We start from the raw sequence: 21,727 nt of genomic DNA, 5'->3' as shown, positions 1-21,727 counted from the left end.
GAGAATCCAAAATCTTCTCCACTATATACTCCAACTCCCCCTCAACCAAAACCGGGGCAGGAGGATCAACGGATGGAACCACAGGTGCCACGTATCTCCGAATCAATGACCTATGGAATACGTTATGGATGGATAAAGAAGCTGGAAGGGTCAAACGAAAAGACACAGGATTAAGAACCTCAGAAATCCTGTATGGACCAATGAAACGAGGCTTAAACTTAGGAGAGGAAACTTTCATAGGAATATAACGAGATGACAACCAAACCAAATCCCCAACACGAAGTCGGGGACCCACACAGCGCCTGCGGTTAGCGAAACATTGAGCCTTCTCCTGAGACAATGTCAAATTGTCCACCACATGAGTCCAAATCTGCTGCAACCTATCCACCACAGTATCCACACCAGGACAGTCCGAAGACTCAACCTGCCCTGAAGAGAAACGAGGATGGAAACCAGAATTGCAGAAAAACGGCGAAACCAAAGTAGCCCGAGCTGGCCCGATTATTAAGGGCGAACTCAGCCAAAGGCAAAAAGGACACCCAATCATCCTGATCGGCAGAAACAAAACATCTCAGATATGTTTCCAAGGTCTGATTGGTTCGTTCAGTCTGGCTATTTGTCTGAGGATGGAAAGCCGAGGAAAAAGACAAATCAATGCCCATCCTAGCACAAAAGGCTCGCCAAAACCTCGAAACAAACTGGGAACCTCTGTCAGAAACGATGTTCTCCGGAATGCCATGTAAACGAACCACATGCTGGAAGAACAATGGCACCAAATCAGAGGAGGAAGGCAATTTAGACAAGGGTACCAAATGGACCATCTTCGAGAAGCGATCACAAACAACCCAAATGACCGACATTTTTTGAGAGACGGGGAGATCCGAAATAAAATCCATAGAGATATGTGTCCAGGGCCTCTTCGGGACTGGCAAGGGCAAAAGCAACCCACTGGCACGAGAACAACAGGGCTTAGCCCGAGCACAAATCCCACAGGACTGCACAAACGAACGCACATCCCGCGACAGAGACGGCCACCAAAAGGATCTAGCCACCAAATCTCTGGTACCAAAGACACCAGGATGACCCGCCAACACCGAACAATGAACCTCAGAGATAACTCTACTCGTCCATCTATCAGGGACAAAGTTTCTCCGCTGGGCAACGGTCAGGTCTATTAGCCTGAAATTTTTGCAGCACCCGCCGCAAATCAGGGAAGATGGCAGACACAATTACCCCCTCTTTGAGAATACCCGCCGGCTCAGACAAACCCGGAGAGTCGGGCACAAAACTCCTAGACAGGGCATCCGCCTTCACATTTTTAGAGCCCGGAAGGTACGAAACCACAAAGTCAAAACGGGAGAAAAACAGCGACCAACGAGCCTGTCTAGGATTCAACCGTTTGGCAGACTCGAGATAAGTCAAGTTCTTGTGATCAGTCAAGACCACCACGCGATGCTTAGCTCCTTCAAGCCAATGACGCCACTCCTCGAATGCCCACTTCATGGCCAGCAACTCTCGATTGCCAACATCATAATTACGCTCAGCAGGCGAAAACTTCCTGGAAAAGAAGGCGCATGGTTTCATCACCGAGCCATCAGAACTTCTTTGCGACAAAACAGCCCCTGCTCCAATCTCAGAAGCATCAACCTCGACCTGGAACGGGAGCGAAACATCTGGTTGACACAACACAGGGGCAGAAGAAAAACAACGCTTCAACTCTTGAAAAGCTTCCACAGCAACAGAAGACCAATTGACCACATCAGCACCCTTCTTGGTCAAATCAGTCAACGGTTTAGCAATACTAGAAAAATTATTGATGAAGCAACGATAAAAATTAGCAAAGCCCAGGAACTTTTGCAGACTCTTCAGAGAAGTCGGCTGAGTCCAATCATAAATGGCCTGAACTTTAACAGGGTCCATCTCGATAGTAGAAGGGGAAAAAATGAAACCCAAAAATGAAACCTTCTGAACACCAAAGAGACACTTTGACCCCTTCACAAACAAAGAATTCGCACGCAGGACCTGGAACACCATTCTGACCTGCTTCACGTGAGACTCCCAATCATCCGAGAAGACCAAAATATCATCCAAGTATACAATCAGGAATTTATCCAGGTACTCTCGGAAGATGTCATGCATGAAGGACTGAAACACTGATGGAGCATTAGAAAGCCCGAATGGCATAACCAGGCACTCAAAATGGCCCTCGGGCGTATTAAATGCTGTTTTCCATTCATCGCCCTGTTTAATGCGCACAAGATTATACGCACCACGAAGATCTATCTTGGTGAACCAACTAGCCCCCTTAATCCGAGCAAACAAATCAGACAGCAGCGGCAAGGGGTACTGAAATTTGACCGTGATTTTATTTAGAAGGCGGTAATCAATACAAGGTCTCAGCGAACCATCCTTCTTGGCCACAAAAAAGAACCCTGCTCCCAATGGCGACGAAGACGGGCGAATATGACCCTTCTCCAAGGATTCCTTTACGTAACTCCGCATAGCGGCGTGCTCAGGCACAGACAAATTAAACAGTCGACCTTTAGGAAACTTACTACCAGAAATCAAATCGATAGCACAATCACAATTACTATGTGGAGGTAGAGCACTGGACTTGGGCTCATCAAATACATCCCGGTAATCCGACAAGAACTCTGGGACCTCAGAAGGGGTGGATGATGAAATAGGCAGAAATGGAACATCAACATGTACCCCCTGACAACCCCAGCTGGACACAGACATTGATTTCCTATCCAATACTGGGTTATGGACTTGTAGCCATGGCAACCCCAACACGACCACATCATGCAGATTATGCAACACCAAAAAGCGAATATCCTCCTGATGCGCAGGAGCCATGCACATGGTCAGCTGGGTCCAGTACTGAGGCTTATTCTTGGCCAAAGGCGTAGCATCAATTCCTCTCAATGGAATAGGATACTGCAAGGGCTCCAAGAAAAACCCACAGCGCCTAGCATACTCCAAGTCCATCAAATTCAGGGCAGCGCCTGAATCCACAAATGCCATGACAGAATAGGATGACAAAGAGCAGATCAAAGTAACGGACAAAAGAAATTTCGACTGTACCGTACCAATGGTGGCAGACCCAGCGAACCGCTTAGTGCGCTTAGGACAATCGGAGATAGCATGAGTGGAATCACCACAGTAAAAACACAGCCCATTCCGTCGTCTGTGTTCTTGCCGTTCAGCTCTGGTCAAAGTCCTATTGCATTGCATAGGCTCAGGTTTATGCTCAGATAATACCGCCAAATGGTGCACAGTTTTACGCTCACGTAAGCGTCGATCGATCTGAATGGCCAAAGACAGACTCATTCAGACCAGCAGGCATAGGAAATCCCACCATGACATCCTTAAGGGCTTCAGAGAGACCCTTTCTGAAAATTGCTGCCAGAGCACATTCATTCCATTGAGTGAGCACAGACCACTTCCTAAATTTCTGACAATATATCTCTACCTCATCCTGACCCTGACACAGAGCCAGCAAGATTTTCTCTGCCTGATCCACTGAATTAGGTTCATCATAAAGCAACCCGAGCGCCAGAAAAAACGCATCAATATCACATAATGCAGGATCTCCTGGCGCAAGGGAAAATGCCCAGTCTTGAGGGTCGCCACGTAATAAAGAAATTATGATCTTTACTTGTTGAACTGGGTCACCAGAGGAGTGGGGTTTCAAAGCCAGAAATAGTTTACAATTATTTTTGAAATTCAGAAACTTAGCTCTATCTCCAGAAAATAACTCAGGAATAGGAATTTTAGGTTCTAACATAGGATTCTGAACCACTAAATCTTGAATGTTCTGAACACTTATAGCGAGATTATCCATCAAAGAGGACAGACCTTGAATGTCCATGTCTACACCTGTGTTCTGAACCACCCTGATGTAAAGGGGAAAAGAAAGACAAAACACAGTGCAAAGAAAAAAAAATGGTCTCAGAACTTCTCTTTTCCCTCTATTGAGAAGCATTAGTACTTTGGGCCTGCAGTACTGTTATGAACAGGTGATTCAGAACCACAATGGACCTAGTGGTTAAGAGCACACAAAGTGACCTGATAGTTACTAACATAGGACGAGCTCTGAGACGTGGGAACTCTGCTGACCGCAATCTCTAATCCTATCATACCACACTAGAGGTAGCCGTGGATTGCGCCTAACGCTCCCTATGCAACTCGGCACAGCTTGAGAAACTAACTAGCCCTGAAGATAGAAAAATAAGCCTACCTTGCCTCAGAGAAATTCCCCAAAGGAAAAGGCAGCCCCCCACATATAATGACTGTGAGTTAAGATGAAAATACAAACACAGAGATGAAATAGATTTTAGCAAAGTGAGGCCCGACTTACTGAATAGACCGAGGATAGGGAAGATAGCTTTGCGGTCAGCACAAAAACCTACAAACAACCACGCAGAGGGGCAAAAAGACCCTCCGCACCAACTAACGGTACGGAGGTGCTCCCTCTGCGTTTCAGAGCTTCCAGCAAGCAAGAAAAACCAATATAGCAAGCTGGACAGAAAATATAGCAAACAAAAGTAACACAAGCAGAACTTAGCTTATGCAGGGCAGACAGGCCACAAGAACGATCCAGGGGAGAGCCAGACCAATACTGGAACATTGACTGGAGGCCAGGAACAAAGAACTAGGTGGAGTTAAATAGAGCAGCACCTAACGACTTAACCTCGTCACCTGAGGAAGGAAACTCAGAAGCCGCAGCCCCACTCACATCCACCAGCGGAAGCTCATAGACAGAACCAGCCGAAGTACCACTCATGACCACAGGAGGGAGCTTGACCACAGAATTCACAACAGAGGTGGTCCTGAATAAGAAATGGTCTATGGAGTGTTATACCGAATTTCTGAATCTCCTAAATGACTGAGTGGCGGAGTGCATCCTTTGTATGGCTTCTTCAGGAACGGGTGAGATTGTTCCATACTTTATGGTGCATTTTTTGTGTTAGTGACTTTTGCAGATGCAGTGAGAATTGATGATACTGTTTTGATGTCACATTTCTGAGCAAAAGCACACAGGTACAAATAGCAGCATTATTATATACCCTCCTTCAGCCGTTTTTTTGGAGCTTTGGGTAAGGACATGCTAGCAGGAGAAGCAGTTGTAAATTTGAGTATTTTTCTGCTTTAAGTACCGTTTCTCTGTGATTTCCTTGGATAACTGTTTGACCAACTGTTGGTATTATACATGTTTGTCTTTGTGTATTGGGTTATGTCATTTTTAACTGGCACTCATTATTACATGGATTACTGCGGATCAGGGAGTATATTGTTGGTTTATTATTTTAATATTTTTTTTACAGGTGATCGATGGCTTCAGGAACAAGCTGATTGGTGACTATGTACTCTATGTTGTATGTACTGTATGTCTATATGTGTGTACTGTATGTACTGTATGTTCTGCATATGTGCATATGTGTTATTTTTTTTACACTTGAACACATTAGCCGGATGATGGGATTATACTGTCCCATCATCCGGCTACCTGTCACTGTAGCATGCCTAGCTGGATAGGACTAGTAGTCCCATCAGACGATGCCTGCCTACATGCAGACCCGCACACACACAGCCCCGCACTCACAAACAGCCCCGCACTCACCCAAACAGACACACACAGCCCGCGATCCCCGCAGAAGCCTGCGATCCCCACACAGATACACACAGCCCCGCAGACACACACAAACACCCGCACACACACACATCTTCTCCACACACACACAGTCTCTGCCCACACACTCTTCCCCCTCCCGATCTGCAGCACTTATCGCACCCAACTCTGCAGTAAAACCGCAGATCCTGCGGTTTTGCAGATTTGACTGAATCAATGGAAGTTAATAGGTGCAGAAACGCTGCAGATCCGCAAAAAGAGTTGACTTGGTCCCTTTTTTAATCTGCTACGTTTTTTGTGCGGAATTTTAAGCACCATTAGCACAGCATTTTTCCCCCCATTGATTTACATTGTACTGTAAATCACTTGCGGATCTGCAGCGTTTCTGCGCGTAAAAAAAACGCTACAGATCCGCAGGAAGTCCTCCGCAACGTGTGCACATAGCCTTATATGTGTATGAGGATCCAGGAAAATCTATGCAATATTTTATAGTGATTTATTAAAAGTTACATTTTATTTAGTCCCAAACCACTACTGGTGTACTTACATTTATTTGGGTTTCAAAACAGACCCTGCTTTTACAGTACATATGTATATTTGCATACTCATACACTGTATATACATGATCCCATTTTGTAATTCCTTCCAGGTCATGTGATTGATTACATGATCTGAAAGGTCCTTGAGCTAGTGGAAGGTTCTTCAGCTGCTCACACAGGACAGGAGGGTTTTTATTTTAACGAGGCCAAACATGAGGAATAACAAGGGGTTGTCCTAGTAGTGGACAACTTCTTTAATCAGATACAATTTAGAGTTAAAGCATTTCCAACATACTGAACATGAAAAAGGCTTCTCCCCTGTGTGACTTCTCTGATGTTTATTAAGAGTTGATTTATGTGTAAAACATTTCCCAGATTAAGAAGATGAAAAAGGTTTCTCCCCTGTATGATTGTCTTGGTGACTAAAAAGAGATGATTTCTTCACAAAACATTTTCCACATTCTGAACAGGAAAAAGGCTTCTCCCCTGTGTGGGTGCTCTGATGTTTAACAAGCTGTGATTTCTCTACAAAACATTTCTTACATTTAAAACATGAAAAAGGCTTCTCCCCTGTGTGGATTCTATGGTGCTTAACAAAATTTGATTTCTGGCTAAAACATTTCCCACATTCTGAACAGGAAAAAGGCTTCTCCCCTGTGTGAGTTTTCTGATGTCTATCAAGATGTGCTTTCTGGTTAAAACATTTTCCACAATCTGAACAGGAAAAAGACTTCTCCCCCGTGTGGGTTCTTTGGTGCTTAACAAAGTTTGATTTCTGGTTAAAACATTTCCCACATTCTGAACATGAAAAAGGCTTCTTTCCTGTGTGAGTTATCTGGTGCTTAACAAAATCTGATTTACTGTTAAAACATTTCCCACATTCTGAACATGAAAAAGGCTTCTCCCCGGTGTGAGTTCTCTGGTGACTAACTAAATTTGATTTCTGATTAAAGCACTTCTCACATTCTGAACATGAAAAAGGCTTCTCACCTGTGTGGGTTCTTTGGTGTATAACAAGATTCTTTTTCTGGTTAAAACATTTCCCACATTCCAAACATGAAAAAGGTTTCTCACCTGTGTGGGTTCTCTGGTGGCTATCAAGAAGCACTTTCTGGTTAAAACATTTTCCACATTCTAAACAAGAAAAAGGCTTCTCCCCTGTGTGAGTTCTCTGGTGCTTAACAAAATCTGATTTATGGCTAAAACATTTTCCACATTCTGAACAGGATAATGGCTTCTCCCCTGTGTGAATTCTCTCATGCCTAACAAGATTTGATTTCTGGTTAAAACATTTATCACACTTGGAACAAAAAAATTCATTCTCTGCTGTGTGATTTTTTTGATGTCTAAGAAAATACTTTTTCAGGGGAAAACTCTTTCCATAATCTGAATGTGAAAATGGCTTATTTGTTTTAGAAGCAATTCTTTTATTAATGTTTATGTTGTGACTTTGATTTTCCTTAGTAGTTGGTAATGAATCAGAAGACAGGACCTGCTTCAAAGGATCAGATGGTAAATCTTTGCTGTGAAGGTATGATGGTATATCTAGAGTAATGGTATTCACTTCTGATGTATCCTGTGGGATCTCAAGTACATCTGATTTAAAAATTGAAGATGTCATCTGTCCCTCTGATCTTCTGGGACAGTCATCTGCCAAGAATAAAACCAATTATCATTTTTAAACAAAAATAGCCTTGAATTTTATATTTTTATGTATTTCTACTTAAACTGTCAGTAAAAATGGCAAGTTATGTAAAATTATTGAATTATTCACTAAGACAATTACACAGTTCACAGTCTAGAAACCTTATAGAATGAACCAGGGGTGTGTTGTGTTCAACTGTTTGTTCATTCTGACTCCCAAATATGGAATAAAAAGCCGCCAAACAATGGTATGTAGGTGAAAATAATACAAATTAAAATGTCTACTCATCTCACAAAAAAAAACAAGCCCCTACTCAGGTCAATCATCTATCAGTGGAAAAATAGAGGTATCCACATTATTAGTAGCTCAAAAACTCTTGAGAATCAACATGGCTTCCATAAACCAATCCAGCAATATCCACTCTCCCAAAGTCAAATCTCCCCCTCACTTCTGAGTCTTGCAGTATGCCCAAACCACATTTAGCATCCATGCATTTGGCATTACTATAGTGAGTAGAACTCGCTTAATTTATTAAGTGTGTGTTTGTAATAAAACAGTATATTTGGAATTTTTACTCTCTAATATCCACTGTGTGCTAATTTCCGGAAAGTGTCTGTGGAGTAAAAAATATTCACTACTCCTATAGATTAATTCACTGAGGGTTATAATGTCCAAAATGGATTCATTTTATGGGGATTTCTACTGCTCTGGTTTACTGTCATTTTGTTATATTAGGGCATCGGCAAATAGTGTTTCCCATCTTCTCTGGGATCTGATCCTGCTACGTCTAATTCTGTCACCAGACGACGCCTTATTCATTCATCAGGCGGTGTTGGTAATGGAGGAGACATTGGAACCAGAAACTCTGGGCAGGGCAGGCTCTGTCCAGGCACTAAGATTAGGGTGCCTGGTACCAGTAGTACCATCTAGTCTGGCAGTATGGGTGTGTGTGCGGTTCAGTTGAAGTAATCTTCCTGCTTCAGTCATCACACCCTACTAAAGCTGGAGGCATATTGCACAAATATGCCAGATACAGCCTTCTCCTCTGGTTCAGTCCTCTGTGTTCAGTGCCCGGCTTGTATATTTGTTTGCTGTTGTGACGCCCGGCCTATTTACAGACTAGTTTACAGACTACTCTTGTATCTTCTGATTTTGTATTTTCTCTGCCCTCCTGGTTCTGACATGGCTACCTAACTCTGCTTCTTGCCATCCCACACCATAGAACAGCAGGTAACATTGTGGCCTAAGCCTAGGGGTCTCTGTATAAGTCCAGATCCATGTTAAGGGGTTAAATGGTAATGAGCAAGGCAATCCCTGAGATCTATAAAACGGAATAGATAGTGCCAAGCCTGTTCATGGTAGCCATCTTTAGTGCTGCCAAGTGACCATGAACAGTGCCCTCGATACACCAATACATTGTGTCTGCAAACTATTCCAGCAAGATCAGCATTAAAATAGCTAAATGGCGTTCCTTCCTTCCTTAACCCTGCCATATGCCCAGACAGTAGAAAGCAACCGTATATAAGATATCGTTGGATTCAAGTCAAGGTGAAAAATCATTTTTAAGGTCCATTTGTTTCCTATTATCCATTGTGAAGAATTCCAAAGTTATCACCACATAAAATGACACACATCAGATTTGAAAAATGGAGCCTGGTTAGGAACACAAATTTGGCTGCAGTAAGTGGTTAAATCGGAGTATTTGAGGCACTAATTTTTGTTGTAAAAATCTATGAGTATAGACAGTAACACATCTTTGATGATAATGTATAATATGATTTTTAGTTTTCCCTGTTAGCACACATACTGTGGGCTCTGACCCCCCTTCTCTCTGTGTTTCTGCCTGCTGAGATGTGTGTGTAGATCCCAAATCCCTCATTCCCTCCCACCACAGGAATTTTTACAACTGCTGTAGCTGCAATGCACAATTCTCTCTTCTAGTACCAACTGAAACTGGTCCAGTCTCCCTCAAAAGACATGAGGTTCTTTGTTCTATTATAATAAGTTATTGGGCCACCGATTTGGGCTAGGAAAATAAGGAGTATATATTGCTAATTTCCATCTGGTAGATCTGTCAACCACTGGAAGCACTAGCATCTAAACACAACGAGTACAAAGTGCAGATTTCTCCGGAACCGTGTTGAACAACTAGGACGAATTTGGTATCATTAGAAAGCCAATTTTAAAATGAGACGAATGATGGGTGTGCTGTGATTCTGACATGTTCTCAAGCTAAGATATGAGAATTACAAGTATTGTTGGTACAAACTGTACATCTGAGGAGAGGGGAGGGCAATGGTAACTCAAACCCCTTTCGTGATGTCACAAGCCTGCTGGTATAAGTGACTGCCAGTGAGCCCAACCTTCAGTCTTGCCTGAGGAGCTGTTACAGCAGGTCTGGTCTGATGAACTTGGACATTTGGGGCTCCGCCCACCAGCATGGTTTGCCTGAAATGATCTGAGCACATTTAAGTGTTAATTTCTCGTTTAATCCCTGTTTATTTTATAATTTCTGTACATACATTAAATTGTCTCATATTGTAACATCTTTATATGCCTTTTATAAACATTGCCTAATCTTTTATGGAGTAAAATATATAAAATGCTAGCTTTGTTCTCCTCCTGCTCTAAAACGTACCCTAAGTCTTCTGAAGTGAATTGCGATACTGAATTGTGCTACTGAATTGGGTTGGCTTTGGAGCCTTTTAAATCGTAGCTGGTGGCAGCATACTTGTTCTGTGCATTTGTGAGTCGTTGTAGCGACGGCGGCATTCATAATTATTGTTCCTGCCTGAGTGGGAGTAGTTATAACGCCCTCCCTGCAGCGTGTCCAATAGCCAGGACATAGCAGGCAGCCTTTCTGGCGACTAATTACCCTAGGTGCAGTACGTAATCTGATCTGAGGGTAAGGGGGGCGCCAGAGAGCTGCAAGTTCCAACGCGGAATTGGAAAAGCGGGATACACATAAATCCCTGCAGTTCATGATATTGTAGCAGCAGTGGGATAACTAAAATAAGCCCGTGTGGTTTTGTCGCATTGTAGCAGTGGAGGGATAACTAAGATAAGCCCCCTGCACATGTGATAGCCGGGTGCTGGCCAAAGGTCGCCTCGATCCGAGACATACTGGTGACAGTCACGGTGTGAATCATGACAACATCTACTAAAATGATCAAACTCAACAGTCTTCATCAGTAAACAATGAGTAACTAGTGGTGAAACCTTTCTGTGTTAAGGTACCTTCACACTGACCAACTTCACAACGATGTCGCTAGCGATCCGTGACGTTGCAGCGTCCTGGATAGCGATATCGTTGTGTTTGACATGCAGCAGCGATCTGGATCCTGCTGTGACATCGTTGGTTGGAGCAGAAAGTCCAGAACTTTATTTCGTCGCTGGATCTCCCGCAGACATCGCTGAATCGGCGTGTGTGACGCCGATTCAGCGATGTCTTCACTGGTAATGAGGGTAAACATCGGGTTACTAAGCGCAGGGCTGCGCTTAGTAACTCAATGTTTACCCTGGTTACCAGTGTAAATGTAAAAAAAAAAAAACACTACATACTTACATTCCGGTGTCTGTTGCGTCCCTCGGCGTTCTGCTTCCCTGCACTGTCAGCGCCGGCCAGCCGTAAAGCAGATTACAGCGGTGACGTCACCGCTGTGCTTTACAGCCAGCCGGCGCTCACAGTTAGTGCAGGAAAGCACAGTGCCGGGGGACAGACACCGGAATGTAAGTATTGTCAGAAAAAAACGCATCTACATCACGCAATGCAGGATCTCCTGGCGCAAGGGAAAATGCCCAGTCTTGAGGGTCACCACGCAACAAAGAAATAATGATTTTTACTTGTTGAACGGAGTCACCAGAGGAGCGGGGTTTCAAAGCTAGAAACAGTTTACAATTATTTTTGAAATTCAAGAACTTAGATCTATCCCCAGAATACAAATCAGGAATTGGAATTCTAGGCTCTAACATCGGATTCTGAACCACAAAATCTTGAATGTTTTGTACCCTTGCAGTGAGATGATCCACACAAGAGGACAGACCTTGAATGTCCATATCTACACCTGTGTCCTGAACCACCCAGAGGCTTAGGGGAAAAGAAAGACAAAAAAACACTGCAAAGAAAAAAAAATGGTCTCAGAACTTCTCTTATCCCTCTATTGAGATGCATTAATACTTTAAGCCAGCTGTACTGTTATGACCTGGTGGTTAGGAGCACCCGAAATGACCTGATGGTTAAACCGATACAGGACAAGCTCTGGGAAGTGGGAACTCTGCTGACCGCAATCCCTAATCCTATCACACACACTAGAAATAGCCGTGGAGCGTACCTGACATGGCCTAGACGCCTCGACACAGCCTAAGAACTAGCTAGCCCTAGAGATAGAAAATAAAGCCTACCTTGCCTCAGAGAAATTTCCCCAAAGGAAAAGGCAGCCCCCCACAAATATTAACTGTGAGTTAAGATGAAAGACACAAACACAGAAATGAAACAGGTTTTAGCAAAGGGAGGCCAGACTAACTAAACAGACAGAGCATAGGAAAGGTATCTGTGCGGTCAGCACAAAAAACTACAAAAGACCACGCAGAGTATGCAAAAAGACCCCCGCACCGACTCACGGTGCGGAGGTGCCATTCTGCATCCCAGAGCTTCCAGCTAGCAAAGCAAAATCATGAAAGCAAGCTGGACAAGAAAACTATGAACAGAAAACAAAAATCGGGGACTTAGCTTCTTGCAGGAAGAGACAGGTCACCAGAAAGATCCAAGAGCGAACTGAACCAGTACAGGAACATTGACAGCTGGCATGGAGTAACGATCTGAGTGGAGTTAAATAGAACAGCCAGCAAAAGAGTAAACTACATCACCCGTGGAAGGAACCTCAGAAGCAGCAGCTCCACTCATAGCCACCAGAGGGAGTCCATGGACAGAACTCGCCAAGGTACCATTCATGACCACAGGAGGGAGTTTAATAACAGAATTCACAACAGTACCCCCCCCTTGAGGAGGGGTCACCGAACCCTCACCAGAGCCCCCAGGCCGATCAGGATGAGCCAAATGAAAGGCACGAACTAGATCGGCAGCATGAACATCAGAGGCAAAAACTCAGGAATTATCTTCTTGACCATAACCCTTCCACTTGACCAGGTACTCGAGTTTCCGTCTCGAAATACGAGAATCCAAAATCTTCTCCACCACATACTCCAACTCCCCCTCGACCAACACCGGGGCAGGAGGATCAACGGAGGGAACCATAGGCGCCACGTATCTCCGCAATAACGACCTATGGAACACATTATGGATGGCAAAAGAAGCTGGAAGGGCCAAACGAAATGACACAGGATTGAGAACTTCAGAAATCTTATACGGACCAATGAAACGAGGCTTAAACTTAGGAGAGGAAACCTTCATAGGAACATGACGAGATGACAACCAAACCAAATCCCCAACACGAAGTCGGGGACCAACACAGCGCCTGCGGTTAGCGAAACGTTGAGCCTTCTCCTGGGACAATGTCAAATTGTCCACCACATGAGTCCAAATCTGCTGCAACCTGTCCACCACCGTATCCACACCAGGACAGTCCGAAGGCTCAACCTGCCCTGAAGAGAAACGAGGATGAAAACCAGAATTACAGAAAAAAGGCGAAGCCAAAGTAGCCGAGCTGGCCCGATTATTAAGGGCGAACTCAGCCAAAGGCAAGAAGGACACCCAGTCATCCTGATCAGCAGAAACAAAGCATCTCAGATATGTTTCCAAAGTCTGATTAGTTCGTTCGGTTTGGCCATTTGTCTGAGGATGGAAAGCCGAAGAAAAAGACAAATCAATGCCCATCTTAGCACAAAAGGACCGCCAAAACCTCGAAACAAACTGGGAACCTCTGTCCGAGACGATGTTCTCCGGAATGCCATGCAAACGAACCACATGCTGGAAAAACAATGGCACCAAATCAGAGGAGGAAGGCAATTTAGACAAGGGTACCAAATGGACCATCTTAGAGAAGCGATCACAAACCACCCACATGACCGACATCCTTTGAGAGACAGGGAGATCTGAAATAAAATCCATGGAAATATGCGTCCAGGGCCTCTTCGGGACCGGCAAGGGCAAAAGCAACCCACTGGCACGAGAACAGCAGGGCTTAGCCCGAGCACAAGTCCCACAGGACTGCACAAAAGAACGCACATCCCGTGACAAAGAAGGCCACCAAAAGGATCTAGCCACCAAATCTCTGGTACCAAAGATTCCAGGATGACCCGCCAACACCGAACAATGAACCTCAGAGATAACTCTACTAGTCCATCTATCAGGGACAAACAGTTTCTCCGCTGGACAACGGTCAGGTCTATCAGCCTGAAAATTCTGCAGCACGCGCCGCAAATCAGGGGAGATGGCAGACAAAATTACCCCCTCTTTGAGAATACCCGCCGGCTCAGGAACACCCGGAGAGTCAGGCACAAAACTCCTTGACAGGGCATCAGCCTTCACATTCTTAGAGCCCGGAAGGTACGAAACCACAAAATCAAAACGAGAGAAAAACAGCGACCATCGAGCCTGTCTAGGATTCAACCGTTTGGCAGACTCGAGATAAGTCAAATTCTTGTGATCCGTCAAGACCACCACGCGATGCTTGGCTCCTTCAAGCCAATGTCGCCACTCCTCGAATGCCCACTTCATGGCCAACAACTCTCGATTGCCAACATCATAATTGCGCTCAGCAGGCGAGAATTTTCTAGAAAAGAAGGCACATGGTTTCATCACCGAGCCATCAGAACTTATTTGCGACAAAACAGCCCCTGCTCCAATCTCAGAAGCATCAACCTCGACCTGAAACGGGAGCGAAACATCTGGCTGGCACAACACAGGGGCAGAAGAAAAACGACGCTTCAACTCCTGAAAAGCCTCTACAGCCGCAGAAGACCAATTGACCACATCAGCACCTTTCTTGGTCAAATCAGTCAACGGTTTAGCAACACTAGAAAAATTAGCGATGAAGCGACGGTAAAAATTAGCAAAGCCCAGGAACTTCTGCAGGCTCTTCACAGATGTCGGCTGAGTCCAATCATAAATGGCCTGAACTTTAACAGGGTCCATCTCGATAGTAGAAGGGGAAAAAATGAAACCCAAAAATGAAACCTTCTGAACCCCAAAGAGACATTTCGACCCCTTCACAAACAAGGAATTCGCACGAAGGACCTGGAACACCATTCTGACCTGCTTCACATGAGACTCCCAATCATCCGAAAAGACCAAAATATCATCCAAATATACAATCATGAATCTATCCAGGTACTCTCGGAAGATGTCATGCATAAAGGACTGAAACATAGATGGAGCATTAGAAAGCCCGAATGGCATAACCAGGTACTCAAAATGGCCCTCAGGCGTATTAAATGCTGTTTTCCATTCATCGCCCTGTTTAATTCGCACAAGATTAGACACCCCTCCGAAGATCTATCTTGGTGAACCAACTAGCCCCCTTAATCCGAGCAAACAAATCAGACAACAGCGGCAAAGGGTACTGAAATTTGACTGTGATCTTATTAAGAAGGCGGTAATCAATACAAGGTCTCAAAGAACCATCCTTCTTAGCCACAAAAAAGAACCCTGCTCCCAACGGTGATGACGACGGGCGAATATGACCTTTCTCCAAGGATTCCTTTATATAACTCCGCATAGCGGCGTGCTCTGGCACAGATAAATTAAACAGTCGGCCCTTAGGAAACTTACTACCAGGAATCAAATTAATAGCACAAACGCAATCACTATGAGGAGGTAAGGCACCGGATTTGGGCTCTTCAAATACATCCCGGTAATCTGACAAAAACTCAGGGACTTCAGAAGGAGTGGAAGGCGAAATTGACAGCAATGGAACATCACCATGTACCCCCTGACAACCCCAGCCGGACACAGACATAGATTTCCAATCCAGTACTGGATTATGGACCTGTAGCCATGGCAACCCCAAAACGACCACATCATGCAAATTATGCAACACCAAAAAGCGAATATCCTCCTGATGTGCAGGAGCCATGCACATGGTCAATTGAGTCCAGTACTGAGGCTTATTCTTGGCCAAAGGCGTAGCATCAATTCCTCTCAATGGAATAGGATACTGCAAGGGCTCCAAGAAAAAACCACAGCGCCTGGCAAACTCCAAGTCCATCAAATTCAGGGCAGCGCCTGAATCCACAAATGCCATAACAGAATAGGACGACAGAGAGCAAATCAGAGTAACGGACAAAAGAAATTTAGACTGTACCGTACGAATGGTGGCAGACCTAGCGAACCGCTTAGTGCGCTTAGGACAATCGGAGATAGCATGAATGGAATCACCACAGTAAAAACACAGCCAATTCCGACGTCTGTGTTCTTGCCGTTTAGCTCTAGTCAAAGTCCTATCACACTGCATAGGCTCAGGCCTATGTTCAGAGAACACCGCCAAATGGTGCACAGCTTTGCGCTCACGCAAGCACCGATCGATCTGAATGGCCAAGGACATAGACTTATTCAGACCAGCAGGTGTGGGAAATCCCACCATGACATCCTTAAGGGCTTCAGAAAGACCCTTTCTGAAAATTGCCGCCAGGGCACACTCATTCCACTGAGTAAGCACAGACCACTTTCTAAACTGACAGTACACCTCCGCTTCATCCTGACCCTGACACAAAGCCAGCAAGATTTTCTCTGCCTGATCCACTGAATTTGGTTCATCATAAAGCAATCCAAGCGCCAGAAAAAACGCATCTACATCACGCAATGCAGGATCTCCTGGCGCAAGGGAAAATGCCCAGTCTTGAGGGTTACCACGCAACAAAGAAATAATGATTTTTACTTGTTGAACGGGGTCACCAGAGGAGCGGGGTTTCAAAGCTAGAAACAGTTTACAATTATTTTTTAAATTCAAGAACTATCCCCAGAAAACAAATCAGGAATTGGAATTCTAGGCTCTAACATCGGATTCTGAACCACAAAACCTTGAATGTTTTGTACCCTTGCAGTGAGATGATCCACACAAGAGGACAGACCTTGAATGTCCATATCTACACCTGTGTCCTGAACCACCCAGAGGCTTAGGGGAAAAGAAAGACAAAAAACACTGCAAAGAAAAAAAAATGGTCTCAGAACTTCTCTTATCCCTGTATTGAGATGCATTAATACTTTAAGCCAGCTGTACTGTTATGACCTGGTGGTTAGGAGCACCCGAAATGACCTGATGGTTAAACCGATACAGGACAAGCTCTGGGAAGTGGGAACTCTGCTGACCGCAATCCCTAATCCCTAATCCTATCACACACACTAGAAATAGCCGTGGAGCGTACCTGACATGGCCTAGACGCCTCGACACAGCCTAAGAACTAGCTAGCCCTAGAGATAGAAAATAAAGCCTACCTTGCCTCAGAGAAATTTCCCCAAAGGAAAAGGCAGCCCCCCACAAATATTAACTGTGAGTTAAGATGAAAGACACAAACACAGAAATGAAACAGGTTTTAGCAAAGGGAGGCCAGACTAACTAAACAGACAGAGCATAGGAAAGGTATCTGTGCGGTCAGCACAAAAAACTACAAAAGACCACGCAGAGTATGCAAAAAGACCCCCGCACCGACTCACGGTGCGGAGGTGCCACTCTGCATCCCAGAGCTTCCAGCTAGCAAAGCAAAATCATGAAAGCAAGCTGGACAAGAAAACTATGAACAGAAAACAACAATCGGGGACTTAGCTTCTTGCAGGAAGAGACAGGTCACCAGAAAGATCCAAGAGCGAACTGAACCAGTACAGGAACATTGACAGCTGGCATGGAGTAACGATCTGAGTGGAGTTAAATAGAAAAGCTAGCAAAAGAGTAAACTACATCACCTGTGGAAGGAACCTCAGAAGCAGCAGCTCCACTCACAGCCACCAGAGGGAGTCCATGGACAGAACTCGCCAAGGCACCATTCATGACCACAGGAGGGAGTTTGATAACAGAATTCACAACAAAGTATGTAGTGTTTTTTTTTTTTACATTAGCACTGGTAACCAGGGTAAATATCGGGTTACTAAGCACGGCCCTGCGCTTAGTAACCCAATGTTTACCCTGATTACCAGGGGACTTCGCATAGTTGGTCGCTGGAGAGCCGTCTGTGTGACAGCTCTCCAGCAACCACACAGCGACGCTGCAGCGATCGGCATCGTTGTCTAGATCGCTGCAGCGTCGCTAAATGTGACGGTACCTTTAGGCTGTAGCAGCAAAATCTTGATCATATAATTGTGATACGGCTGGACTACACTACTGATAAAGCAGCCACAGCCGGTGATTAACCCCTTAACCCCCAAGGGTAGTTTGTACGTTAATGGCTGGGCCAATTTTTACAATTCTAACCACTGTCCCTTTATGAGGTGTTAACTCTGGAACGCTTAATCGGATCCTGATGATTCTGACATTGTTTTCTCGTGACATATTGTACTTCATGATAGTGATAACATTTCTTTGATATTACCTGCGTTTATTTGTGAAAAAATTGAAATTTGGCGAAAATTTAGAAAATTTCGCAATTTTCCAACTTTGAATTTTTATGCTCTTAAATCACAGAGATATATCACACAAAATACTTAATAAGTAACATTTCCCACATGTCTACTTTACATCAGCACAATTTTGGAACCAACATGTTTTTTTTTGCTAGTGAGTTATAAGGGTTAAAAGTTGACCAGCAATTTCTCATTTTTACAACACCGTTTTTTTTTTAGGGACCACATCACATTTGAAGTCACTTTGAGGGGTCTATATGATAGGAAATACCCAAGTGTGACACCATTCTAAAAACTGCACCCCTCAAGGTGCTCAAAACCATATTCAAGAAGTTTCTTAACCCTGCTTTATTTTACCAAGGGTAACAGAAGAAATTGGACCCCAAAAGTTGTTGTACAATTTATCCTGAGTACGCTGATGCCCCATATGTGGGGGTAAACCACTGTTTGGGCGCATGGCAGAGCTTGGAAGGGAAGGAGCGCCGTTTGACTTTTCAATGCAAAATTGACTGCAATTGAGATGGGATGCCATGTTGCGTTTGGAGAGCCCCTGATGGGCCTCAACATTGAAACCCCCCACAAGTGACACCATTTTGGAAAGTAGACCCCCTAAGGAACTTATCTAGATGTGTGGTGAGCACGTTGACTCATCGAGTGCTTCACAGAAGTTTATAATGCAGAGCCGTAAAAATAAAAAATCATATTTTCACAAAAATGATCTTTTCGCCCGCAATTTTTTATTTTCCCAAGAGTAACAGAAGGAATTGGACCCAAAAAGTTGTTGTGCAGTTTGTTCTGAGTACGCTGATACCCCATATGTGGGGATAAGCCACTGATTGGGCGCATGGCAGAGCTCGGAAGGGAAGTAGCGCCGTTTGATTTTTCAATGCAAAATTGACTGGAATTGAGATGGGACACCATGTTGCGTTTAGAGAGCCCCTGATATGCCTAAACATTGAAACCTCCCACAAGTGACATTATTTTGGAAAGAAGACCCCCTAAGGAATTTATCTAGATGTGTTGTGAGAACTTTGAACTTCCAAGTGTTTCACTACAGTTTATAACGTATAAATTCTTTTTTTTCCACAAAAATTATATTTAGCGCCCAGTTTTGTATTTTCCCAAGGGTAACAGGAGAAATTGGACCCCAAAAGTTGTTGTCTAATTTGTCCTGAGTATGCTGATATCCCATATGTGGGGGGAACCACTGCTTGGGCGCATGGCAGAGCTCGAAAAGGAAGGAGCGCCATTTGGAAAGCAGACTTAGATGGATTGGTCTGCAGGCGTCACGTTGCATTTGCAGAGTCCCTGATGTACCTGATGTACCTAAACAGTAGAAACCCCCCACAAGTGACCCCATATTGGAAACTAGACCCCCCAAGGAACTTAACTAGATGTGTTGTGAGAACATTGAACCCCCAAGTGTTTCACTACAGTTTAACGCAGAGCCGTGAAAATAAAAAATCTTTTTTTTTCACAAAAATTATTTTTTAGTCCCCAGTTTTGTATTTTCCCAAGGGTGACAGGAGGAATTGGACCCCAAACGTTGTTGACCAATTTGTCCTGAGTATGCAGATACCTCATATGTTGGGGTAAACCCCTGTTTGGGTGCATGGGAGAGCTCAGAAGGGAAGGAGCACTGTTTTACTTTTTCAACGCCGAATTGGCTGGAATTGAGAGAGCCCCTGATGTGCCTAAACAGTGGAAACCCCCACAATTCTAGCTGAAACACTAACCCAAACACACCCCTGACCCTAATCCCAACCCTAACTACACCCCTAACCCGAACATTCCTCTAACCCTAATCCCAACCACACCCCTAACCCCAACACACCTCTAACCCCATCACACCCCTAACCATAATCCCAACCATAACCCTAACCACACCCCTAACCTTAATCCCAACCGTAAATGTAATCCAAACCCTAACTTTAGCATCAACCCTAACTTTAGCCCCAACCCTATCTTTAGCCCCAACCGTAACTGTAGCCCCAACCCTAACTGTAGCCCTAACTTTAGCAACAACCCTAACCCTAACTTTAGACCCAACCCTAACTTTAGCCCCAACCCTAACCCTAACTTTAGCCCCAACCCTAACCTTAACCCCAACCCTAACTGTAGCCCTAACCCTAACTTTAGCCCCAACCCTAACTTTAACCCCAACCCTAACTGTAGCCCCAACCCTAACTCTAATGGGAAAATGGAAATAAATACATTTTTTAAATTTTATTATTTTTCCCTAACTAAGGGGGTGATGAAGGGGGGGGTTTGATTTACTTTTATAGCGTTTTTTTTTTAGCAGATTTTTATGATTGGCAGCTGTCACACACTAAAATATGCTTTTTATTGCAAAAAATTGTTTTTGCGTCTCCATATTTTGAGAGCTATAATTTTTGCATATTTTGGTTCACAGAGTCATGTGAGGTCTTGTTTTTTGCGGGACGAGTTGACGCTTTTATTGGTACCATTCTTGGGCACGTGACATTTTTTGATCGCTTTTTACTCTGATTTTTGTGAGGCAGAATGAACAAAAACCAATTATTCATGAATTTCCTTTGGGGGGGGGGGGGGGGGGCGTTTATACCATTCCGCGTTTGGTAAAATTGATAAAGCAGTTTTCTTCTTTGGGTCAGTACGATTACAGCGATACCTCATTTATATAATTTTTTATGTTTGGCGCTTTCATACGATAAAAACTATTTTATATAAAAAATAATTATTTTTGCTTCGCTTTATTCTGAGGACTATAACTTTTTTATTTTTTCGCTGATGATACTGTGTGGTAGCTCGTTTTTTGCGGGACAAGATGACGTTTTCAGCGGTACCATGGTTATTTATATCTGTCTTTTTCATCGTGTGTTATTCCACTTTTTGTTTTGCAGTATGATAATAAAGCGTTGTTTTTTGCCTCGTTTTTTTTCGGTGTTCACTGAAGGGGTTACCTAGTGGGACAGTTTTATATGTCGGGTCGTTACAGAAACGGCGATACGAAATATGTGTACTTTTATTGTTTTTTTTTATTTAGATAAAGAAATGTATTTATTGGAACAATATATTTTTTTCTTTATTTAGGAATTTATTTATTTTTTTACACATGTAAATTTTTTTTTTTTACTTTATAACATTGCCCTAGGGTGGGACATCACTATATAGTATCAGATCGCTGATCTGACACTTTGCAGTGCACTGTGTCAGATCAGAGATCTGACAGGCACTGCAGGGAGGCTTGCTGGCGCCTGCTCTGAGCGATCAGCCGTGCTCCCCCCGTGAGTGCGGCCGATCGACTGTGACGTACTATCCCGTCATTGGGAATTAATTCTCAGGTTACCTCGACGGGACAATACGTCATGTGGGATTAAGGGGTTAAGAAGAATTTGTGACTCATCTGCATTTAGTGG

At 44.0% G+C, this 21,727-nt stretch overlaps 2 protein-coding genes across 2 annotated transcripts in view; both read right to left on the bottom strand.

The window, feature by feature from the left end:
* LOC138666518 (oocyte zinc finger protein XlCOF7.1-like) overlaps positions 1-21,727 on the bottom strand; it is a 196,296-nt gene that overhangs the window by 68,498 nt on the left and 106,071 nt on the right. Inside the window, exons 10-11 of the mRNA XM_069754734.1 lie at positions 6,554-7,416; positions 6,441-6,505 (exon numbers count right to left, since the gene is read on the bottom strand). Coding sequence (XP_069610835.1) covers positions 6,441-6,505; positions 6,554-7,416 — 928 coding nt within the window. The remainder of the gene's footprint in view (positions 1-6,440; positions 6,506-6,553; positions 7,417-21,727) is intronic.
* LOC138667869 (gastrula zinc finger protein XlCGF53.1-like) overlaps positions 10,123-21,727 on the bottom strand; it is a 51,801-nt gene continuing 40,196 nt past the window's right edge. The window contains exon 7 of the mRNA XM_069755951.1: positions 10,123-10,277. Coding sequence (XP_069612052.1) covers positions 10,123-10,277 — 155 coding nt within the window. The remainder of the gene's footprint in view (positions 10,278-21,727) is intronic.

This window comes from Ranitomeya imitator, chromosome 2 (assembly GCF_032444005.1).
Source record: "Ranitomeya imitator isolate aRanImi1 chromosome 2, aRanImi1.pri, whole genome shotgun sequence".
Classification (NCBI taxonomy): domain Eukaryota; kingdom Metazoa; phylum Chordata; class Amphibia; order Anura; family Dendrobatidae; genus Ranitomeya; species Ranitomeya imitator.
This window is presented reverse-complemented; position numbering and strand designations above follow the sequence as displayed.